The sequence below is a fragment of the Thermobia domestica genome, chromosome 18 (assembly GCF_964235325.1).
Source record: "Thermobia domestica chromosome 18, izTheDome1.hap1.1, whole genome shotgun sequence".
NCBI classification, from domain to species: Eukaryota; Metazoa; Arthropoda; class Insecta; order Zygentoma; family Lepismatidae; genus Thermobia; species Thermobia domestica.
The window spans coordinates 62932628-62953646 of record NC_137471.1 but is presented as its reverse complement, the minus strand read 5'-3'; the positions used below and the strand labels follow the sequence as shown (position 1 = coordinate 62953646).

The following is a 21019-nucleotide window of genomic DNA, read 5'->3' as shown; positions in this document are numbered from 1 at the left end:
GGATTTTTGGAAATATATTACGTGCCTGGTGTAATACTTCCCGAGTAGATAGGAGTGAACTTTCTGATTTATTTTTATGCAGATATGTTGTCAATTTAATATCGCTGAACAAAGGTTGCAAATTATCTATAAGTAGCTTTAACTTTAATTTAAAAATTACAAAAGATCTTGCATAATAAAATTTGACGGATGGATGCCATGTTGATCGTTTACATTGTAGTGGGTGCATATAGCGGAAGTTGTATTTCTGGAGTGTGGCGGAACACTTAAACTGGTAAGTAGTTCGTTGCTTCATGCAGGAAATTATAAAGCATTGATTACTTTTCGTTGAATTTTTAAATATTAAATGGTAGTGAAGTGTGAGATCCTTATTTCATTAAAATCGTTTTTAAAGTGTAATTACATGCAGTGCTTGAAGTGGCTAGTCATATGTATACGCGTATGTGGCCACTGATCGAGATTATCAGTGTACGAGTATTAATACGAAATGTGTTAAGTAGAAAAGAACATTCCAGAACTATGTAATGAGAAGAGTAGGCGTGGTAAATTGGCATCGAAACTTGCAGGTGGTATCCTTATGTGTATTCCAGCTTGTGCGACATTAGGGAATATAGGCTTGTGGAAATAATATTAGACAGAGAAGGAAATGGTACTCTGATATTACTACAAAATCATGGAGTGCTTCCATTAGGGAAATTGTGTAAATCTCGTTATACGGAAGCTGTTTTCTTAAAAGAAAGGAATGGGTTTCGTTGCCAGAAGATACGTACCATTGTAAATGCGAGGAGAAAAAAGCGTTGTGAGTTTTCCTTTTCAATTTTCAATGGTATTTTCTTTGGTAGAGCAAAGCTCAATTATTTTGTGGTGACACGACTAGTGGCTTATTGATGCTTGAACAGTACAGTAAGTCGATCAAGTATCAATAATGCTTGCTGGAATCTTGGTATCTCATCAGAAACTTGTATTGATTGGTGTGACTTCTGCCGTGAAGTTTGCGTTTCTTGGTGCTAAGATTCCTAGTAGTAGTAGTCAGTGGTGTAGCCAGACCAACTTAAGTGGGGGGGCCTGAGATTCACATGGGGGGGCTTTATAGAAATACCATATGTTGTTCTTCAAATAAAAATTTCCAGTAAACAAAGGTCTCCTGGGCATCTTAGACTCCTAGTAATCGAAGAACAAAAATTTCAGAAGGCAGAGCAGCAATTTCAGATTTCATACACAAAATAAGTCTTTATTTTGGATTATCTAACATGTGTCCTTGTACTTAATGTTTGCAGTAAAAATTTACGTTTCCGGCACAGGGCAAGGGCACCAACACCACTGCAAACATTAATTACAAGAGTATTTGTTAGATGGTTAGGGAGCAATTCGAGATGAAATGTTCGAACAAAATGCGTAATTTAGTGTAGGTTAGATTTGGTTAGGATAAGTGTATTTACACTTGTATACAGGTTACAAAACAATTCAACCTTACCTAACCTTTACGTCTATGCGTAAAAATCGATAGTCACGTCTACATGTTGATGTAAACTATTCGTAGACTATTTTCGGCGCAGACATGTAGACAGCAACGTAGACTATAATGGCTTCTTGTACTGTGTCTTGTGTGAAACTTTGACAATTGATATTTATAATTAAGCATACCACGAAATGTTCGGAGGTGTTTATTTTGAACTAAAACGTTCGGTTAATGCAAAAGCAAAATGGCCAACACAGTTACTTCTAGACTGAAGGCGCATAGAGGTAAGAACCGTTGTTGCTGGGGAACGTTATTAAAACTTAATTTCATTTGTGACAATTAGAAAGGTGACCTCTGAAGAGAGCAACGATGTACTATAGGTAACTGGTCCACCGTATGTGAAACATTACGAATTCGAGTAGAAGAATGCCGTATATTCTTAATTACAAGGACTAAATGGTTCTAAATTCCATCACTCACACAAATGTTTAATTTACCTCTTCTACAGCAAATTAACTACAATTTCTAAAGCCCTAAACACGCTGCGCCGTTAAAATTGTAACAGCATAAATAAGTACAAGTGAAAATATTATGCGAGAATACTCTAGAACAAGGGTGGAGGACACGAGTACGGCAAGAGTGTAGACAATTCCCATGCTTACGCATAGCATTAAAAAATCCCTTCTGCATGACTACAAGGGTGCATATGGTCAACAGTTATATTTTTACATAAACAATTTTAGATGAAACTCGTCTTTAGAATTTTAAATGAAGATATATCTTTACACAACGAAGTTATGGGCCATGAGGGCACATTAAATATTAAGCTTTTATCACACCTTTTTATAGGACTTGAGGAAAATCTACTGAATGTCTTGAATATGAATTTACTATCAGCTCACAACAAATACATATATAAGTAGTTACAAGAAAAGGGAACGACGGTACGAATTCTGAACATTCAGAATTAAATTCGTAATTGCATTACAGAAAATGATGTTTTAAAGTTCAAAAACAAACAGATGCAGTTTTTGTTTTTCAATATAGGGGGAGTTTTCGTGACTTCTGAGAAAACCTCTTCAAGAACCTGTCGACAGAAATATCCTCAAAAACTTTACTTTCGAACGAAAGAAGTACTAAGTTTGCTTTACGACGATGTAGCATCGAGCGTCTATAGGGTGTCAATACACGAGTAAGAGTGGAAAACGAATTTTTGCACGATGCAGTAGAGGCTCCAAAAGTTAATCCAGCAGCATACAAAGAATACACCCCTGGAAAAGCCTCTCTGTACGGGTATAACATTTCCGTCAGTCTGTGAATGGTTATGGTAGGTAAATCACTACACTGTTTCAATAAAAATCGCTTACAAGTTGCAATTTCCTCTGTATCGGGAGTATATGTAATGAGTTCACACAATGGTGTAAGTTCCTTAACGTCAAGAAAATTTTCTGAATTTATTTCTCTTAATGTCTTGAGAGAAGTAAAAATATTCGTATTTCTTTCACTGAATCGAGCTGAAATCTCCCCGGTTACACAATCAATTACATGGAAGTATAGCTTCTTATAAGTATCTGGGCTTGTGTCCCTTTCTCTTCCATAATCTAGGGTATTTTCGTACACCACCATGTCGCGTAGTGAAGAGCTAGTCTTGCAAATTCGTTTTCGCGGAGGGCAATTGTCTGTCTCGTCCGAAAATTCATGACGTATCTCATTTTGCAACTCATTGAAACTGTCTTCAGTGCGTAACAAAGAAACTTCTTCGACGACGGATTGAATAACACCAACTGCTGAGCACAAATCAATTGCTTCAGACTGCAGCATGACATTAGCAGGTTGCACAGTCTTCAGAATTTTCCTCACAAAGTAGGCCAGAAACTTGAACATGGGTCTATTTATCTTCTGTAATAGACCTGAAGCCTCAATGGAGAGACTTCCATCGAGATCAGTTTCCTCTTCAATAGCTGTGAAAAGCGCTACCAGTTCCTGGTAACTGGATACAATAGCTTATGTTGTTGCTAAATGGCCAGTCCATCGATGTTCTAGCAAACGTTTGAGCTTTGTACCCTTATACTTCGTCATTATACTAGGTTTCCTAACATAGTTATAAATTGCGTCGCATACTTCAAAGAACTGTCGAATCCTGTTTTCAGTACAAAGGGCATGTATAACAACTAGGTGCAACTGATGGTTAAAGCAGTGAACATACGGAATAGTTTTTCCAACTGAGTCTTGTAGTAATTTCTGTACACCGCCATGCCTCCCTGACATAACATTTGCCCCGTCGTAGCACTGACTAAGAATGTTTTTTTCGTTGATACCTGCACTCTTCAATACACTAAGAACTGCGTTCACTATTCCTGCTGCACTCTGATCATTAATCTGCATCATCTCTACAAGATTCTCACATACTTGTCCTCGAATTACATACCGCACGATTACAGAAAGATTTTCTACACCACTTTTGTCCCTTGTACAGTCGACTTTCAGAGTAAAAAACGAACAATCGCTAGAATTTACCCTGGAAGCAATATCTTCCCGAACTAAATCCGCTGCAATTTGAATCACTTCGTTTTGAATTTCGGGAGACGTGTATTTTGCATTTTTAGGAATAATGCCACTTATTTCACGCAAAGTTTGATCTCTCTTGCAAGTAAATTCAAAGAGTCTTAAAAACATACCTGATGCTTCACTGTCACTGTTTTCATATAGGACAACTTCCTCAACATCAGTACCACTTGCGCAGCTCATTGCTGATGACAAAGTATCGTTTTTGTTTGACGTGTCGTCTTTACCGCGCAATGGCAATTCGTTTGTAGTTAAGAACTTGATAATGTCAAAAATACCAGTCAAATAATAACGGTACTTGTCCAGTTGTTTCTCTTGCAAGAGTGTCGAAACTCCAGAATTGCTAGCATCTCGCAGATTCTTCTCCTTCCATTCAAGCACAGCAGTTTGGTGATTCTTTGATGCTGCGTGCTTAGCAAAACCCTTGTTGCGTTCTAATGCATGTTTCCAGTTCCTGTACCCAGTCAAAGTAAATGCATCGTCCGAGCTTGGTTTGAAAATTCTACATGCAAAACAAAACGCTGCATCACGAGTAATTGAATATTCCAACCACTCTCTTCCATTGTACCAGTTACTTGAAAAAGAACGTTCTTTACCACCTGTTTTAACTTTTGGGAACACTGATAACATTGGCTGTGAAGGAACCTTATTATTTAAGTCACTTGGCACCTCACTTGACACTGAAATATTTTCTTCTCCTTTAGTTCTTTCATCTTCTTTCCTTTTCTCGATGAAATGGGAGTCATCAGCTGCAGCAGGTTTAGTTATATCTGTCTGTCTCTTAAAATATTTTAACAACGACATTTGAGATTTTCCAAGGTTGCTAATTTACTTGATTGTGTTGAAAACGGTGATCAAATGGAAAAGACGGCGAGTGCAATGGTTTCAATCCTCATGCTTCCCAGACAGACCTTCGTTACGTAGCTAGTTGTGCCATTCTAGATACTACGATGTTTCTATGTTATTCCAGCTTCAAATATCGATCGGGGTGGATTTACACTGTATTCTTAATATTTATGATTCTTCATTTCGCTCAAAATATACTTTCTAAATAATATGAGCGAAAATTCTGTGAATTAATATTGTTGTGACCGCAACATATAAGATCTTAGATGAATTTCAATGTAACCTTTCTCGGCACACAATTTTGTGAAACAAAAAATTCTTTTCTTCAACGAGACAGGTACAAATATCTTCCAATCAGAATTTTGCGTTTGGGGGGGCACAAAATTCGTTTGGGGGCCTTGCCCCCCCGTGCCCCCCCCCTTGGCTACACCCCTGGTAGTAGTAGTAGTAGTAGTAGGAACGGGTTAGAAGTCTCGAAGGAGTTGTTTTGCTTCTGTTCTCGACATAAGTATATGTATTAGTACGAACGGGTTAGAAGTAGGGGCGTCATTTCAGACTTTGCTTGAGGGGGGCAAGAGCACCACCGACATAACACTTTCACGTTTTTTATTAGTATATTAGTAGACAATACATTAAAGTATATGTATTCCTCAAACTCTTGGGGGGCAATTGCCCCCTCCTTCCCCCTTTAAATGACGCTCCTGGTTAGAAGCCCTATAGGGTTGGTTGGGTACTATTCTCGAAACAAGTATAAGTAGTAGTAATAATAGGAGTGTGAGTAGTAGTAGTAGTAGTAGTAGTAATAGTAGTAGAAACGGGTTAGAAGAACAGCAGATATTAGTTAGGTTCTGTTCTCGACAAAATGGGCAAATTAAAGTCTTGCCAAACTCTTCTGTACATTTAACAATCTGTTTATCCGTATAATAAAACTGCAACAAAAGCACGAATGCTATCTAACTGAGTCAGTTCATGAGCGCAGCAGTGGGGCCCGAGAGGTAGCAAAGGATTGCGTCCGTAGGGAGCAGGCGCGTCAGCGACAGTGGGTATATGCGTGTACGAAGATTTACTTCAAAAGTTAATTTTTGCATGTATGGAGATTCTATATCCTTGTGCTATTTGTATTCTTGGTTCCTTATTTTGAGGGAGGGGGTAATTTGGTACATTGTTGATTGCCAACATGTCATGTTTGAACTTTTTCATAATAAGGCACCGATAATACATATACCACAACGATATAGGGTCTCCACATATGCTACAATAGCCTCATCAGCGTTATAAAGTATTACCCGGATTTTTTCCTTTGTATAGGGGACAAGAAGCCCTATCGCAATGGGGCAAAAGTCCGTTAAAACACACACAGTAAGAAATCGACATTCATATATTTTATTCAGTTACTTAGGTATTTAAAAAATGAAATGAAATCTTTGAGTTTTACGTCCCACGATTATGCCGGTGAGGCTAAAGGAGACTGTGATTATGAGTAATGAATGAAATGGTGGAATGAAGGAAGTGGGAGGAAACGGGAGAAGCCCGAGAAAACCCACGCACGCGGCGTTTGTCCACCACAAAGTTCACTTGGCAGGGGCAGGGATCGAACCCGAGACCCCAAGTACCAGAGGTGAACGCTCTACCACTTTTTTTAAGTTAACTGACTCACCGAACGTGTCTCAGTAACTTACTTGAACTTCTTATTACTTAATTTTGCTTGCTTTAGTTGTTAACTTGACTTTGTTCCAATTACCTAGAACGACAGGGACACGAACACAGAAACATCGAGGACAGTTAAAATCACAAAGGCTCTCCCAACGGGAATCGACCCCGGGACCCCGTGCACCAAAGAGACACGTGCTAGCCACTAGACCAGCGGGGACGGCGACCACTGAGCCACCGCGGCCCTCAACTTAGGTATTTATATTGCAATTTGTTTATTGAAACAAGAAACTGATGCAACATCTTTTATTTTTACTTTTTAACATCTTATACAACCGATATACACATAAGGTTAAACAGAATTTGTCCTTTTAATGTGACACTCTGGAAATGGATATACACTATGGTATATTAATAGTTAGTACTTATATCTTAGTTAACAAACATACATGACAACAACTAATTGCAAATCAATACTAATTGTATTCCGTAAATCTTGTAATTTACGGAATACAATTAGTATTCCGATACAAATACAGTATGCCGTATGCCGATACAAATTGACATGAACACCTACTATAATTCACCTAACATAACGTAAAGACTTTCAGGAAATTTTACACCGCTTTCCGAGCCGTGAATACGAAACACGAACCACCATCACTAGTTCTAGAAACATCCCAACCAAAGTATATAAAATACCCCAGTAGTCCCAGGGGCAATTCGCATTTAGCGTTCTGATTGGTTCCCTGTCCGTGACGTCTTGTGGAGTAATTTTTGCCCATCTTGAAACAGTATACCACTTGCGTAATTGCGTATGCAGTATTTCACTTTTTCTGTTGAACATTACCTCGCGATACCCAAGGATGTTATAAACTAGACGATCTGCCCATATCTATCTTCATCCTATTAACTCCTTCAGTGTGGATGGCGAGTTAATTCGTATCTTCAAAACGCACCTGCTGTGCGGATGGCGTATATATACGCTTTCATTTTGCTTTGGCTATTTTGAATTGCGTATGGCATATATATACTTACCCATAGTATGAGTAATGTTATCCCGACAATATTTAGAGAGTTTGCGCTCAGCTGGTTTCAATTGTTGCTTAATTAAAAGAAGAAGAGGAAACAGAAAGAAATTAAAATAGAGTTTGGGCTTCGTCAAATACAGTTTTCATTCTTTGTTTTGTTTGAGAGCAGACAGCACAGTAATGGGTTCAAAACGATACAGGGTGTCCGAGAAGTCCTTCCCTGATTACAGAAATTGATAACTGAGGCTAGAAATAAGATAGAAATATGAAACTGGTGTTGAATTGTTTACAAACTATAAAAGTTTTTGTCTGTGTTAGGTTTGTTTTGTTTTACCAAGTCTCATTTTTTTTTTTTTTTTGTTTTAGGTTTGTTGTACGTAAGTAAGAAGCCCAAGAAGCCATGCCAACCAACCAGGAGAAGGCACAGTGTGGTACCATGAGACACGATCACCAACCACGGTGCAGAGACAGTTCCAGACAACATTTGGAAGGACTCCTGATGTCAAGAGCATTAAAGCCTGGTATGAGAAGTTCAAGAACACAGGGTCGGTTGCTGACCTTCCGAGGTCTGGTCGACCAAGAAATTGAATATCGCCTAGATGTGCTACGTGCTACCAAGGGTGCTCATGTGGAAGTGTACTGATGTGACCAAAACTTTTATAGTTTGTAAACAATTCAACACCAGTTTCATATTTCTATCTTATTTCTAGCCTGAGTTATCACTTTCTGTAATCAGGGAAGGACTTCTCGGACACCCTGTATTTCAACGATGCTGACATCGAGGAAGAGTTATTAATTAGTGATTCTGATGTAAGTGATTTTGAAACAGATTTAGAATCAACATTTAAAGTTCTCAAAAAAAAAAAAAACCTACACTTTTTACAGCGGATCGCATCTGAAAATTACGCACTGAAGGGGTTAACTGAATGAAGCCAAAAGAAAGAAGAAAAACTATCATTGGATCGTCTGATGGGCTACTCTCGTTTCCACATGTTGGCTCTAAATACAATGCGATCTTCATATGTAGTGTGTCTATCGTTTATTTTTATTTAAGTCGTTGCTCCAGATTTATATTCTACAATGGTTACATGCTGCACGTATGGGTATACAAATAGGAGGGAGAAAAAATTACCCGGAATAACCTTTCACAGGTAAGGGCAGATCCTCTATTTTATAACATCCTTGGCGATACCTCCACGTGACGTCACCGACCGCAAAGTATCCTGGGAAAAATGAGAGTAGAAAGGCTTAATCGAGAGTACCCCTGCATCCCAACATTTAAATATCGATTACACAGATTATTATACTTACGGTTCAGTCGCAAAAACTAAAATACTTTTGACTCGTTCTCACTTCCAAACAATAACAAGGTAATTACAGACAATATCAGGCTTAACAGATAACATGCTGCAATGCGACCAACTTTTGAGTTTTTTCATCATCATTCGAATATCTGTAAGAACTTCAAAATATTAAAGGAACAGAACAGATAAATATTTTTCTTGTGTATATGTATAAAAGATAAGAAATAGAAATCTCACATCGCATAATAATAATAATACCATAGCTATTTGAGTTGAGTTGATTTCAACGTCCCTTTCAGCAGCGAGGCTGTGCGAGGCCTACTGATTAAAATGGAATCCAAACCACATGAGTTCCTACCGGGAATCGAACCATTGTTATTTGAATAATATTTCTAATGAGTACCATAATAATAAAGACTATGAAACATGTGAATATTGTGTAAAGAGGTGAAAAAATTTAAATTTTTCATATGTAGTAATATTTTTCAATGTGTTCCAAGCAAAGTCACAAATTATAAAGCATATCGTCTTATTAAAAAGATGTTAAAGTGAAACAAGGAAGTTTCCACTATTTTGAAAAGTACAAAATTAAAAAAAAAAAAAGACTATAGCTAGAAGTCACATTAATATTGTTCTCCTTCATACGCTGTTCAATTTTTATGCCACCATCGTCAGGGCCGGATTTAGCATTTTGGCGCCCCTAGGCCCAATAATTTTTTTCCGCCCCCCAGTCTGGTTAAAGTTACTTTCCTAAAAACATTTATTAAAAAATTACATCAGGCCTATGTGTTAATTGCTTAAATACCACTCCACGATGCAATTTTATCATTGCAAGTTTTCTGATGAATTTACTTCGTTCTGGGCTTAACAAAATAACGTTAATGTATTAACAAAAGATTGGTGAACTCTACCAACAATTATTTGTTCCAATAACCTCAAAATCAGAATGCTTTATTAGCCTGATTTTTTAAATCAATTCAAAAAATATGTTAAGTTATGGCTATTTATTTTTATTTCTAGATATTTTTTATTTTTTTTTTCGCTCAGCCGTGCGCCCCCTGGGAGTTTGCGCCCATAGGCCCGGGCCTACCGGGCCTATTGGGAAATCCGGCCCTGAACATCGTTTGCATGAATCGCACTAGATCCAGTCTTCCTCTGATGAATCGACATATTTTCCGTTACATCCTGAACATGTATATTCCACTCGCAACAGTAGTTGAACCTTGTACAGATTTAAGAGAAAAAAAAATCTTCCGTAATGAAGTCTTCTTTGATCCTTTCATTTTTTTTTTTCTTATCGAGTGGTATTCACCTTTTTCTTATTTAGTGTGTTCATAAGCATTTCATACGTTTTGGCTTTCTTTCCGATTTTTTTTTCTTAATTTTAAGGAAACGGATTAAATGTAAGGATGGATGGAAAAGTAGTGATATCTGATATTGACACGAATGATCTTTATTTATTTGTTATTTGATATAATAAATATGATGTGTGGAAAGTATATGATGATTGTTGGAAATGACATCAAAACGAAATATTTCAGTTGAATGTACAACGATTATGTTCTTTAGGCCAACGGAGACGATGATTAAGGCAAATGAATGATGATGAAAGAATTGACGGACTGAGAAAGTGGGAGGAAACGGGAGTATCACGAGAAAACCCACGTATACAATGTTGTCCACTACAAACATACTTGACCGGGGGAGTGATCCAGCGATCCCACGCTCCAGAGATGGGTTGCCCACTACTGAGCCACCGTACCGCAATATGATGATTGTTGGGTACAAAATGCTTAAATATCAGTACATACCGAAGATATTTGTAAAAGAGATTTTCGAAACCAATTTTCTTTTTTTTTGATTTGCTCTGTGAATGTGACATTTTATAAATAAGACCGATCACCAATGCTCTCAATTACAATTACGGCTGATATTTCTTTAGTTTTATTTGTGCTTGACGCTGAAGATAACGAATGAGCATCCATGTTTTAAGTAACAGCTTCTTCTCTTGAGACAGTTACAATACAGTTGTCACTGGAGATCAACGACAACCGGAATTTATATTAGTGTGCGAAAGATATTCTACCATTTTGTTTTTTCGTTTATTAGCTTGGTTCCTTGCAGGAGTCGCTTGAACAACAATTTCAGACGAATAAAGTCTTCGTCATTAAATATGTATCTAATGTATTTAGTGGGAAATTTCTGTACGATTTGAAACCATTTAAAGCCTCCTCAAACACTGTAAATTTTTGAGTAAGCTGCACCAAACACCGCAGAACTGGAACTGTATAATTTCTTTACCTGAATGATTTAGTAAGCCATTGTTCGCAAAGTTTAGAGAAGAGCGTTTTCAAGAGTTTGAACATGATTGTATCTTGTGGTTGCTATGTGGGGGGGAAGGGGCTTATCACATGGATGAGGTTTTCCTAACAAAATCCAGAGAAATATGAGCTGCATAACTGTCCGGGATTAAAAGGTCGGGATTGGTTTTAGAAACTTAAGATATGTTTCTAGAAGTGTCTTACCCGTAGGAAAAACAAATCACTGTTAAGAATATAACAGTAGTGTTACAGATTTAGGAGAAACTATTTATTAGTTTTTCTCTCTTTCGTGAAAAGATTATTGCAGAAGATATGAAATCACCACTTGCTCTCACGCAACACATTACAGGTAAGGAGGTGTCTTTTTCTGGAAATAACATTTACAAATCACTCTTCAAACGCTATTTGGCAGCATAGAAAAATCGCACTCGTCGATATATATATATATATATACAATGCGGTTGAACATTATATTTTACCACGATTTCTGTAAGATTATCAAAAAACATGTCCCCTTCTGTCTTATTGAAACCAATAATTTGGTCAACACTTGTGCACTATGGTGTTCATCAAGATATGTCATGGGTTTTATGAATAAAGTTGAGCAAAGTGAGTTTACAACAATTTTGGAAAGTTTACCCCTTTTAGCATGAATAAAGATGATAAATATGAGCAACCTCTTCGAGAGGCCACTCAGCGTCTAAACAAAGAGTCAACACTAAGATAGCTCTAATTTCGTATGAATAAAACTGAAATCTCTCTCACACACTTCACAGTACTTTCTCCAAAAATCTTTAGTCACCTTGTTTGCTAACTCAAGCCATGCAGAAAAGACATTTTGTGAAGACATTACAATAACAATGGGTGCATGGCAATTTATAACAACAATAAAAAATATACAAGGATTGCAAAAACGCTTTCGAAGTGGACTGTAGAGCTCTGTATTGCTTCGATGAAGAAAACGCGAAGTGGTTAAGTAATTATTTCCTAGGCAAATCAAACGAAACTAGAGTCCAGAGAACAGAGAAAGGATTTTATTTATTTATTTATTTAGATATTTAAGTGATCAAGGTTTTCAAAGCATAGTTTGGGGGGGACATACGGGACATAGGTGTGGACCAAAGTCCTGTGTCTGTCACATTTTTAAAAGTTCCAGAGAAAATCGTAAGGGCTGTCCTCTTGTGAATAAAATTTCCATCAACTCCTGCTGAACACCAGGTAGTAATAAATACATGACGCCAGTAGTAGAATACAATTTTCCGTTCGGTATAGGAGTCATTGAGTGCACACACATGGAAATTAAACGGCCTCGTGAACACGGAATGAGTACATAAACTGTAAAGGACCTTACACCTTGAAAGGTCAAGCTACTTGTAATTGTGACGAGGGATTCACGAGTGTGGATCTTTCCTGGCAAGGTTCGATGCACAATTCGCGAATACAATTGAACTCAGCTGTTTACATGGTCATGGCAGAAAACAGAACAGATCAGAACATGGTAGTATCACAATTTTAAATACTCTTTCATATGTTTTGTTTTAAATTTGCTTAAAAGTTTGTGGTTCTCTGACACTTAGTGGTAGAGCGTTCCAGGCCTTAATACTCTGGTACCTGATACTTTTGATACCATGATTTAACCGTCGTCTTGGTTTTTCAAGTTCTTTGTTTGTCTTTGCATGTGTACTAATTGGGTGCTTTATTTCAAGTATTGTGGTGAAAATATAATTGAGGTTTGTGTACACTAGACAATTTATCCTATAAAAATAAAGTTTATCTAATTTTTAATAGTGATTCTGCATGCGTAAGAAAATGTTCCATTATTATTATTATTATTATTATTATTATTATTATTATTATTATTATTATTATTATTATTATTATTTTATTATTATTATTACCTACTTCTGAAGAACGAGAACCTTATATTTAAGAGGTAGCAAGGGATGGGTTTTTGATGTGGATTCAGTATCTCATGAAAAAATAATTTTCTGAGCTCTTATTCTTTTATCGAACCGGAAGTAGAAGAAATTTCCGGTTTCAATACTAGTTTCTATAGGGAGTAGAAAACTTTTGATATAGATGAAGTGTCCGAAAAAAGGGGAAAATAAGTTTCATCTCTTCAGAAATCTTATAATTTGAAACTCTGTATAATTTCCGAGCTCCTTCTTGGTTATATGGTTTGCGCATGCATCTTTCTTTGGTGGAGGAGAGTCGATTTCAATTCTCAATGGGAGCTCATATGGTTTTGCATTCCACATTAAGAGCCTGACATACTAAAAATAATACAAAATTTACTATTTGTCTTTTAATTGTTTTTCATAAGTGAAAGGAGATAATGAAATGCAACCTACCACAATCATAGATCATGTTATTCTATAATAGAAAATATGAACCTGAAGAATTTTCAGTGTTGTCATCCATACAAATTACAGTGTTGCTAGAATAGCATTTCCCCTAATATCTAAGTTTAGGCAGCAATTAGAGAAACGATATCAACTGTATTTGGTTACGTATCATGTTTTGGATTCCTGTAAATTACTTTTAAATAACATTGTTACTTAGTTTTAATATCTGTATGTTAAAATTATTTTGCTTATTACAAACTAAATGTAACTATTATTTAAAAAGTAATTCACGAGTTTCCAAGACAACATGATACGTAATCAAATGCAGTTTGCGTTCGTTCCTCTAGTCGCTGCCTTAATTTAGATTATGGAAAAAATATTATTCTGGCAACACTGCAATTTCTTTGGATGGCAACACTGAAAATTCTTCAGGTTCATATTTTCTGTTGCAGAATAACATGATCTATGATTATGGTTAATTACATTTCATTATCTACTTTCACTTATGAAAAACAAGCAAAAGAAAAATGGTAAAATTTTGGTATGTCAGGTTGTATTATTTTTAGTATATCAGGCTTTTTAAGCTATAGATCCACGTCTCATATAGGCTCGGTGCTGAAACGGACGTTACATTCCATGCAATAAATCATCAATCTGCTTTTGTTTCAGAATACGAAAAGAAATTCACTTGTTTAAACAAAACTATGGGATTGTCGTTCCGAGATAGACAAATGCATAGTTCTAACGAATAACATAAGTTTTAAATAAACACACACATACATGACAGGTAGAGAAAATGTCAGACCAAAGCCCACAGAATGTTACACATGACAAATTCTTTCATGAAAACAACAGAAGTTTTCTCCTTCTGTACACAATACATATTTGTTATAATGCAGTATTTCTATTGTGTTTATCCAACCATTGTATAACAAAGGGAGAAAAGGGAAAGAGACACTCATATTCCTCAGGATTGACACTCGCTGTGTATGTGTATGCATTTGTTCCATTTAACTAATGACCATACGTTTTCATTAGCAGTAGGAGTTTGTACACTCCAAAACCGCTACTTCTCCCTCCACTACTACCCCACACACGTCCTCTGTACACCGCTTTCAACTTTTCTTTTTTTATATATATTTGTACATGAATCCACACAATCATGCTATTAATCATGTTGAATATACTGTGTTGACAACAGCTCTCTCTCTCACACACACACTCTCTCTTGATGTTATATATAACCTACCTACCTATACTACATATGAACGGAAAAGTAAAGTAAAATGGGATTAAATAATGTATTTTCTAGCATAAGGAAAAATATAAATTTTATGACAGCAATTACGGTAAATACTAAATGATTTAAACGTAATACAATATAGGTAATGGATTATTGTTAATTGTTGTTGAAAAATAGGATTTTAAATTTAATGTCCCTCAATTCTAATCGAAACAGATTGTTAATGGATGCGCTTATTATAAAAGAATTGGTGGGATGAGTATGTAGGAGGAAACCCTAGAGATAATGTGGTCTACCATGCGCTGTTTTCAGAGATAGCGCTGTACCATTTGCCATCGTGTGTCTCTATTAGTAATGTAATTGTTGTTGCTAATAGTTGGTTAATGATTCAAGCTTAATGCCCCCCCTTTTGGTACTGAGAATATATGGGACAGTATCTAATGTTTCGAATGAGATTCTAACTAGTACTCAGGTCTGACACAAGTGACTCAATCAGGAATTAAATACTTCATCCACTGAAATCAGATGTTTTAGTCACTAGGCCATGAAGGGTCACTGTTCCTTCAAGTTTGAAATTCCATTCGCCTAGCTTGTGAAAGTTGGAACTTCGAAAAAAATTTTTTTGTGTGTGTGTTCAAAATATGGGTATATCATATTGGTATTAATTATACTTTTATAAAGAATTGAAAGACCAGTAGTTTGTCATACGAGCATGCGTAAGGGGCACAGGGGACATAGTGGTAGAGCGTTCATCTGTGGTACGTGGAGTCCCTAGTTCGATCCCAGCTCGCACCAAGTAGGCTTTGTGGTGAACAAACACCGTGTTCGTGGCTTTCCTCGGTGTTCTGCCGTTTCCTCTCACTATTCATTCCACAATTATGTTTATTTGTCATCATCACTGTCTTCTTTAGCCTAGCTTCGGATGTAAAACTAAAGATTTCATTTCATTTCAAGTGTAAGATTCAGGATGTTGGTGCAGCGTTTGATCGCTGGTAACAATGCGTCCGGTCATTCAGGGGTCAGTATGTACTACGTCACTGTCTGTTTAAGCAGGGGTAAAAGTGGATATGAAAAGGTAGGGGGACGCTTGACGTCACACCGTCCCCTATGCCTATCTTTACCCATTGTAACTTTTTTTGAAAGTGAGGGGACGTCACAAATATTTTCTGGAAGTGGGGGGATGACGTCTTCTCGCCTTCCCCGACAAGTTCCCCCCACACGTAAAACTAAAGATTTCATTTCATTTCATGTGTAAGATTGAGGATGTTGATGCAGCGCTTAAACGCTTAAACACTCTTTTATTTAAGCAAGCATATAGTAGTAAAGTAAAGGGGAAGAACGCTCTGAGTTTCAAAGGTTCCTAATTAAGGATGCACTGAAAATGAGTGCAGGTCTAGCAGTAGCTAGTGTGTTAGGAGTGTCATCAAAACAGGAAGAAAGAAGAAAAGTAGTTTCCTTGTCTCGTTCTCGTAAATTTTGCAGAAGTCTAGTCTCGCCTTATTTCCCGAAGAATTCTTTCTCCTTCTCGTCTAAATTTTCCGAAATTTCTTTTCTCGTCTCGTTTTGCAAATTCATTTACTAAATTTATGACCTGATTTTTGTCATAATATAATTTAGAAATATTAGAATTCTTCCGTATCACGAGAGGTTGACGAAGAGTGTTATATAAGAGCATTTAAACTAAATTTATTGTTGGAGTATACAATATATATAGTGACTTGCGCAGCGTTAAACGTTGATAAATGCTTTACATTCTGTACATACAGCCATTTTATCAATTTGTAGTTTTTATACTGTGAATCATGTAAAAAAAAAAAAAAAAAACAGTGTTTGAAGCCTACGGCTTGGGTAAACTAATGCTTCCCACGAAACTCGGAAAATTTCTATTATCGTCTCGATCCTCTTTTCAAAAATCGAGACAACAATTGCGGTGTTTCTCGTCCCGTCTCGAATTCTAAGATGTGATTCTCGTTTCACTTTCAAGATGACAATCGAACACGAGACGAGAAATATTTCGTCTACTGGGTAACACTAAGTGTCACGAGCAGGCCCTATCCAGGGGGTCTAGGGGGGCCGGGCCCCCTAAATTTTTACTGGCCCCCTTTTAAAATTTTCACGCTAGGCTTGGAAATGAACTGTAATATGGTAATGAACTATAATATTTTTGAATCGGGCCCCGCTAACTTCCACCGGGCCCCACCTACATTTTCGGGCTGGCTACGGGCCTAGTCACGAGGAACAGTTTCCAAAGTGATGACAGCTATAGAACTTGTGCGAAGACAACATCGGCGCAAAGTAGTAGTTGACGAAGAAGGAGCACCTCAGTAAAAGGGGCGCCGTATATTGAAGATGACTGCCATCAAATATTCCGAAATTAAACCTGGGAATAGATATTAACGGAACTGGGATTTGTGGATTATTTCTCTGGAACCGTTTGTGAATTACACGCGTCCATTCTACGACAAATCAAAGCTCTTCTGCAGATTAACGGTAATTTCACGCCATATTAAACAGGCAAATATCGTTTTCTTCCATTATTTCCAAGGATGGTATTTCCATTATTTTGATAACAATCTGTATGCAATATTTTAATAAGGTTGTTACAAATATATTCCCAACCTATATTCTGTAGTAATTAAAAGAAGTAATTAAAAAATAATAATTACTGGGTGTAAACTTTGGCTCAATCAGTCTTTCTTAACTATTTTTATTGCAACCATATTTTACCTTACCATCTAGTTGGCAATCTCCTAAGCAGAACACAATACAAAAAAGAATTTTGAGATTAGATGCCTATCTTTCTTCTTAAAATGTGAACATCTGTGTATCCCTATGAATTCACAGTGTATGTAAGCGGTATGAATCAGTAATCTCCCGTTGAGAAGAGAACGCCGCCCTCAAAGAGTTCCTTCGTGGCTATACAACACACTAGCGCTTTTATAATAGATCTTACATTTTAAAATTGTATGTTTAGAATTTCCCATTGCTAAAGGATACCGCACAAAAAGCATTGCATTTCCTCGTCTATCCGATTTGGTTGATTTTTGGATATGTTATAGCTGAGTAACTCCCGGTCAATTGTTTATATGGGCTACTCTCTATAACCAACCTTATGACCTCCTGAGGGCACCAAGGTCACTCCGTACAAAAAACATTGCATTTTCTTGTTTGTCCGATTTCGGTGCTTTTTGGATATGTTGTAGCTGAGAACCCTCTGGTCAATTGTTTATATGAGAAACTCTCTATGATCAACCTTGTGACCTCCAGAGGTCACCAATGGTCATACCGTACAAACAGTAATACATTTACTCGTGTGTCATATGTGGGAGATCTTTGGAAATGTTGTAGCTTAGGACTTCCTGGGAAATTTATATGTGATCAACTCCCTATGACCAATCCTGTTCCCTCCAGAGGTCACCAAAGGTCACACAACGGGTGTTGGTAGAACTGGTTCAAACTTGGCATACAAAAAATAGTTGTGTATTATACTAGGTTCGGCAAATGAGGATAGTCTATGTAACCGTGTGACTTTTGGTGACCTCTGGAGATCATAGGGTTGGTCATAGTTTGCTGGCCTTATATAAACAATTGACCGGACGGTACTAAGCTACAACATTTCCAAAAAATCACCTAAATCGGAGAGACGAAGAAATTCAATGCTTTTTCTACGGTGTCCTTTATTGACAGTAATAATGAATAACTCACAACCAGTTTAGATATGATTTACTAAGGAGTAGTTTGATTTTTCCAAAAAAAAAGTTTTATGTATTTATTCTTGTCTGTCCGTCCGTTTATATATCTTTCTTGATCTACTTGATGGACCACCATTCATTTTGGACAGGATGTCGAGGATCGATAGTTAGGGATCGACTTTGTAGATGGAGATCCAAAAAGTAGTTCTTGGACATCCACTTGATCACAATATACGGTTTCTCATCTATTCCTATGGGCATAATGATTTACATTATTCTTGTTTGATAGGCTATCTGCAGTGTTTTTGAGATTAGCGAGTTAGTATAATGCTCAGTATAGAAAATACTAATCTGTCCGGTACAAGACCAACGCTAATATGAAACTAAATGATTTGTTACTCGACAACTTTAGAAACATAAACATTTTCTCTGTCTAAATACAGTGTGTCTATAAAAGAACTCCGGGGTTTTGAGGCAAAATATTTTAATTAAGTAAAAAAAACGTACATACATGTGTTATACATGATTGGAAAGCTTACATTTTCAAGTTTTGTTTTTAACAATTTAATAAAGTTCAATATGAGCCTCGCCATGGGTTTTGAGGCAAAATAAGTAAAAAAACGTACATACATGTGTTATACATGATTGGAAAGCTTACATTTACATGTTTGTAAGTTCAATATGAGCCCCGTGAGTGGCGCGGCACACATCCTAACGATACTCTATCTCTTGCGATGTCCTGGCCAGCATGTCTGGGGGGACGGCCTACCCGGCGACTTTTGCTTTAAAACACTTCCTGTTTCCCTGAATGCAGTTAACCATTGACGAATGGTTTTGTCCGTAGGCGGGTCAACGCCATAGCTACGTCGAAAGTTTCTTTGTACGGTAACAACAGACTTAGTTTCTATGAGCCAAATAACACATTGAGCCTTTTGTTGTGGCGTCACCATAGCGCGAAGCGCAACAATCCACACGGCACGGCACTGATTCATTGACTACAGCAGCCGCTATGTCGTCTCAAGGTCAACGCTCCGCAGCGCTGCCACCTGTTCATAAAAACATTTCCAATTAGTATGGTTAAAACTTTTTGAGCTAGTCGTTTCAGAGAAATTAACTAAATTTTGCTGTCTTTTATCGTTAATAAGATATGATTTTTTAAAACCCCGGAGTTCTTTTATAAACACCCTGTATGTTATCTTTAAATATACTTAATTTAATTTGTGGTAAAATGCTATATTTATGACTAAGCTTAGCTTCTTAAGGAGTTAAGTTTAGCTATATCAAAAAGAAAAAAAGATCAAATTCCTTCACGTGTGTCCTATAACACGGCTACTTTTCTTTGTAAAATTTGACAAAATCGTTCAACGGGCTATCGAAAAATTTATTTGAACAAATTACCTCTACCAGTAACTTATTTATATTTTACAGGAAAATAAGTTATGGTATAATGTAGAGCTATTCATGAAATATTCCTTTATGGAATATAAACTACATAATATTTAAAGTCGTTTTTGGAGAAAGTCATCCGAGGAAAAGGTCATGGCCTTCATAATGCGATAGGGCTACTATAACATTATTAATATGATACACATTTCTGAACAATATCTTTAGCGCACTTTTGGAGGGGAAGAAACTAAAATTTTCGTTTTACTTCCTCCAGAAAACTACTATTTTTTTTTTTTCGGAAGAGAGAAAATGCAGAGTAATTCAAAAAAAAAAAAAAAAAAACTATACAAGCTTTAATTTTAAAATTTGGCCTGAATATGTTGAACAATATGATTTCTGGATTTCTGCAAATAAGGACAGATACAGAGGAAAACAAAAAGATACATACGAAAAAGGAAAACTTTCTTTGCATACAAGAAAAAAAAACAGAAAGACGAATACCAGGAAATAGCAATGATACATACAAAGAAAAACAGAAGGACAGCTACCAAGAAAAGCAATTTCGACATATACGAGTTACAAAAGGTATAAATCCACTGAACGTCAAACTTTCATTATTTCCTATAATTACAAGACATTCTCCAATTTCATCATCGTTCAAAAGTTGAAAAAGAAAATACATTCTTTAAATTAAATCTTAGAAGAATTATTCTGACATCTGAACTGTAAAATTCTATTTTAATGTGAACTAGCAAGCAAACATTTCATAAAAGGGTTTCCAACAAGATTTCCAGAAGAAGAAAAGAAAGAAAAATGCAGCATTTGTTTAATCTTCCCTTCACGTCTACAAAAATTAGCTGTGTTTTTGTTGTGGGAACATTAGAAGTTATTTTGATTAAAAAAAAAAACGAAAAAAAGAACAGAAGCTAATTTTGTAGAAAGAGTAGAGTTCACAGACAAAAATATAATTTGTCGGCAAGGAGATGTCAGCTTAAGTAACTCGGGAATGAATCCAACGTAGCTAATTAAATCTGGAGTATATTTAAGAGGATGATATATTATCAAGAATTAAATGTACGAGGGTCTGTTGAAATAACATCCAGTAAACAATGACAAAGCAAATTTTCTCTTTTATGTTTGTTTTCTCTTCAGTGGGAGTAACCACATTTATATCTTA

The 21019-nt window shown here is 36.5% G+C and overlaps 3 protein-coding genes across 3 annotated transcripts in view; 1 reads left to right on the top strand and 2 right to left on the bottom strand.

The window, feature by feature from the left end:
* Window positions 1–2456, top strand: part of LOC145675113 (uncharacterized) — a 3750-nt gene extending 1294 nt beyond the window's left edge. The window contains exon 2 of the mRNA XM_081745483.1: window positions 2450–2456. Coding sequence (XP_081601609.1) covers window positions 2450–2456 — 7 coding nt within the window. The remainder of the gene's footprint in view (window positions 1–2449) is intronic.
* Window positions 1–21019, bottom strand: part of LOC145675799 (dipeptidase 1-like) — a 993427-nt gene that overhangs the window by 845183 nt on the left and 127225 nt on the right. The gene's annotated exons all lie outside the window — the stretch shown is intronic.
* LOC145675112 (zinc finger MYM-type protein 1-like) lies at window positions 3464–4654 on the bottom strand. The gene has a single exon (XM_081745482.1). It carries the CDS (start codon window positions 4652–4654, stop codon window positions 3464–3466), a length of 1191 nt encoding a protein of 396 aa, XP_081601608.1.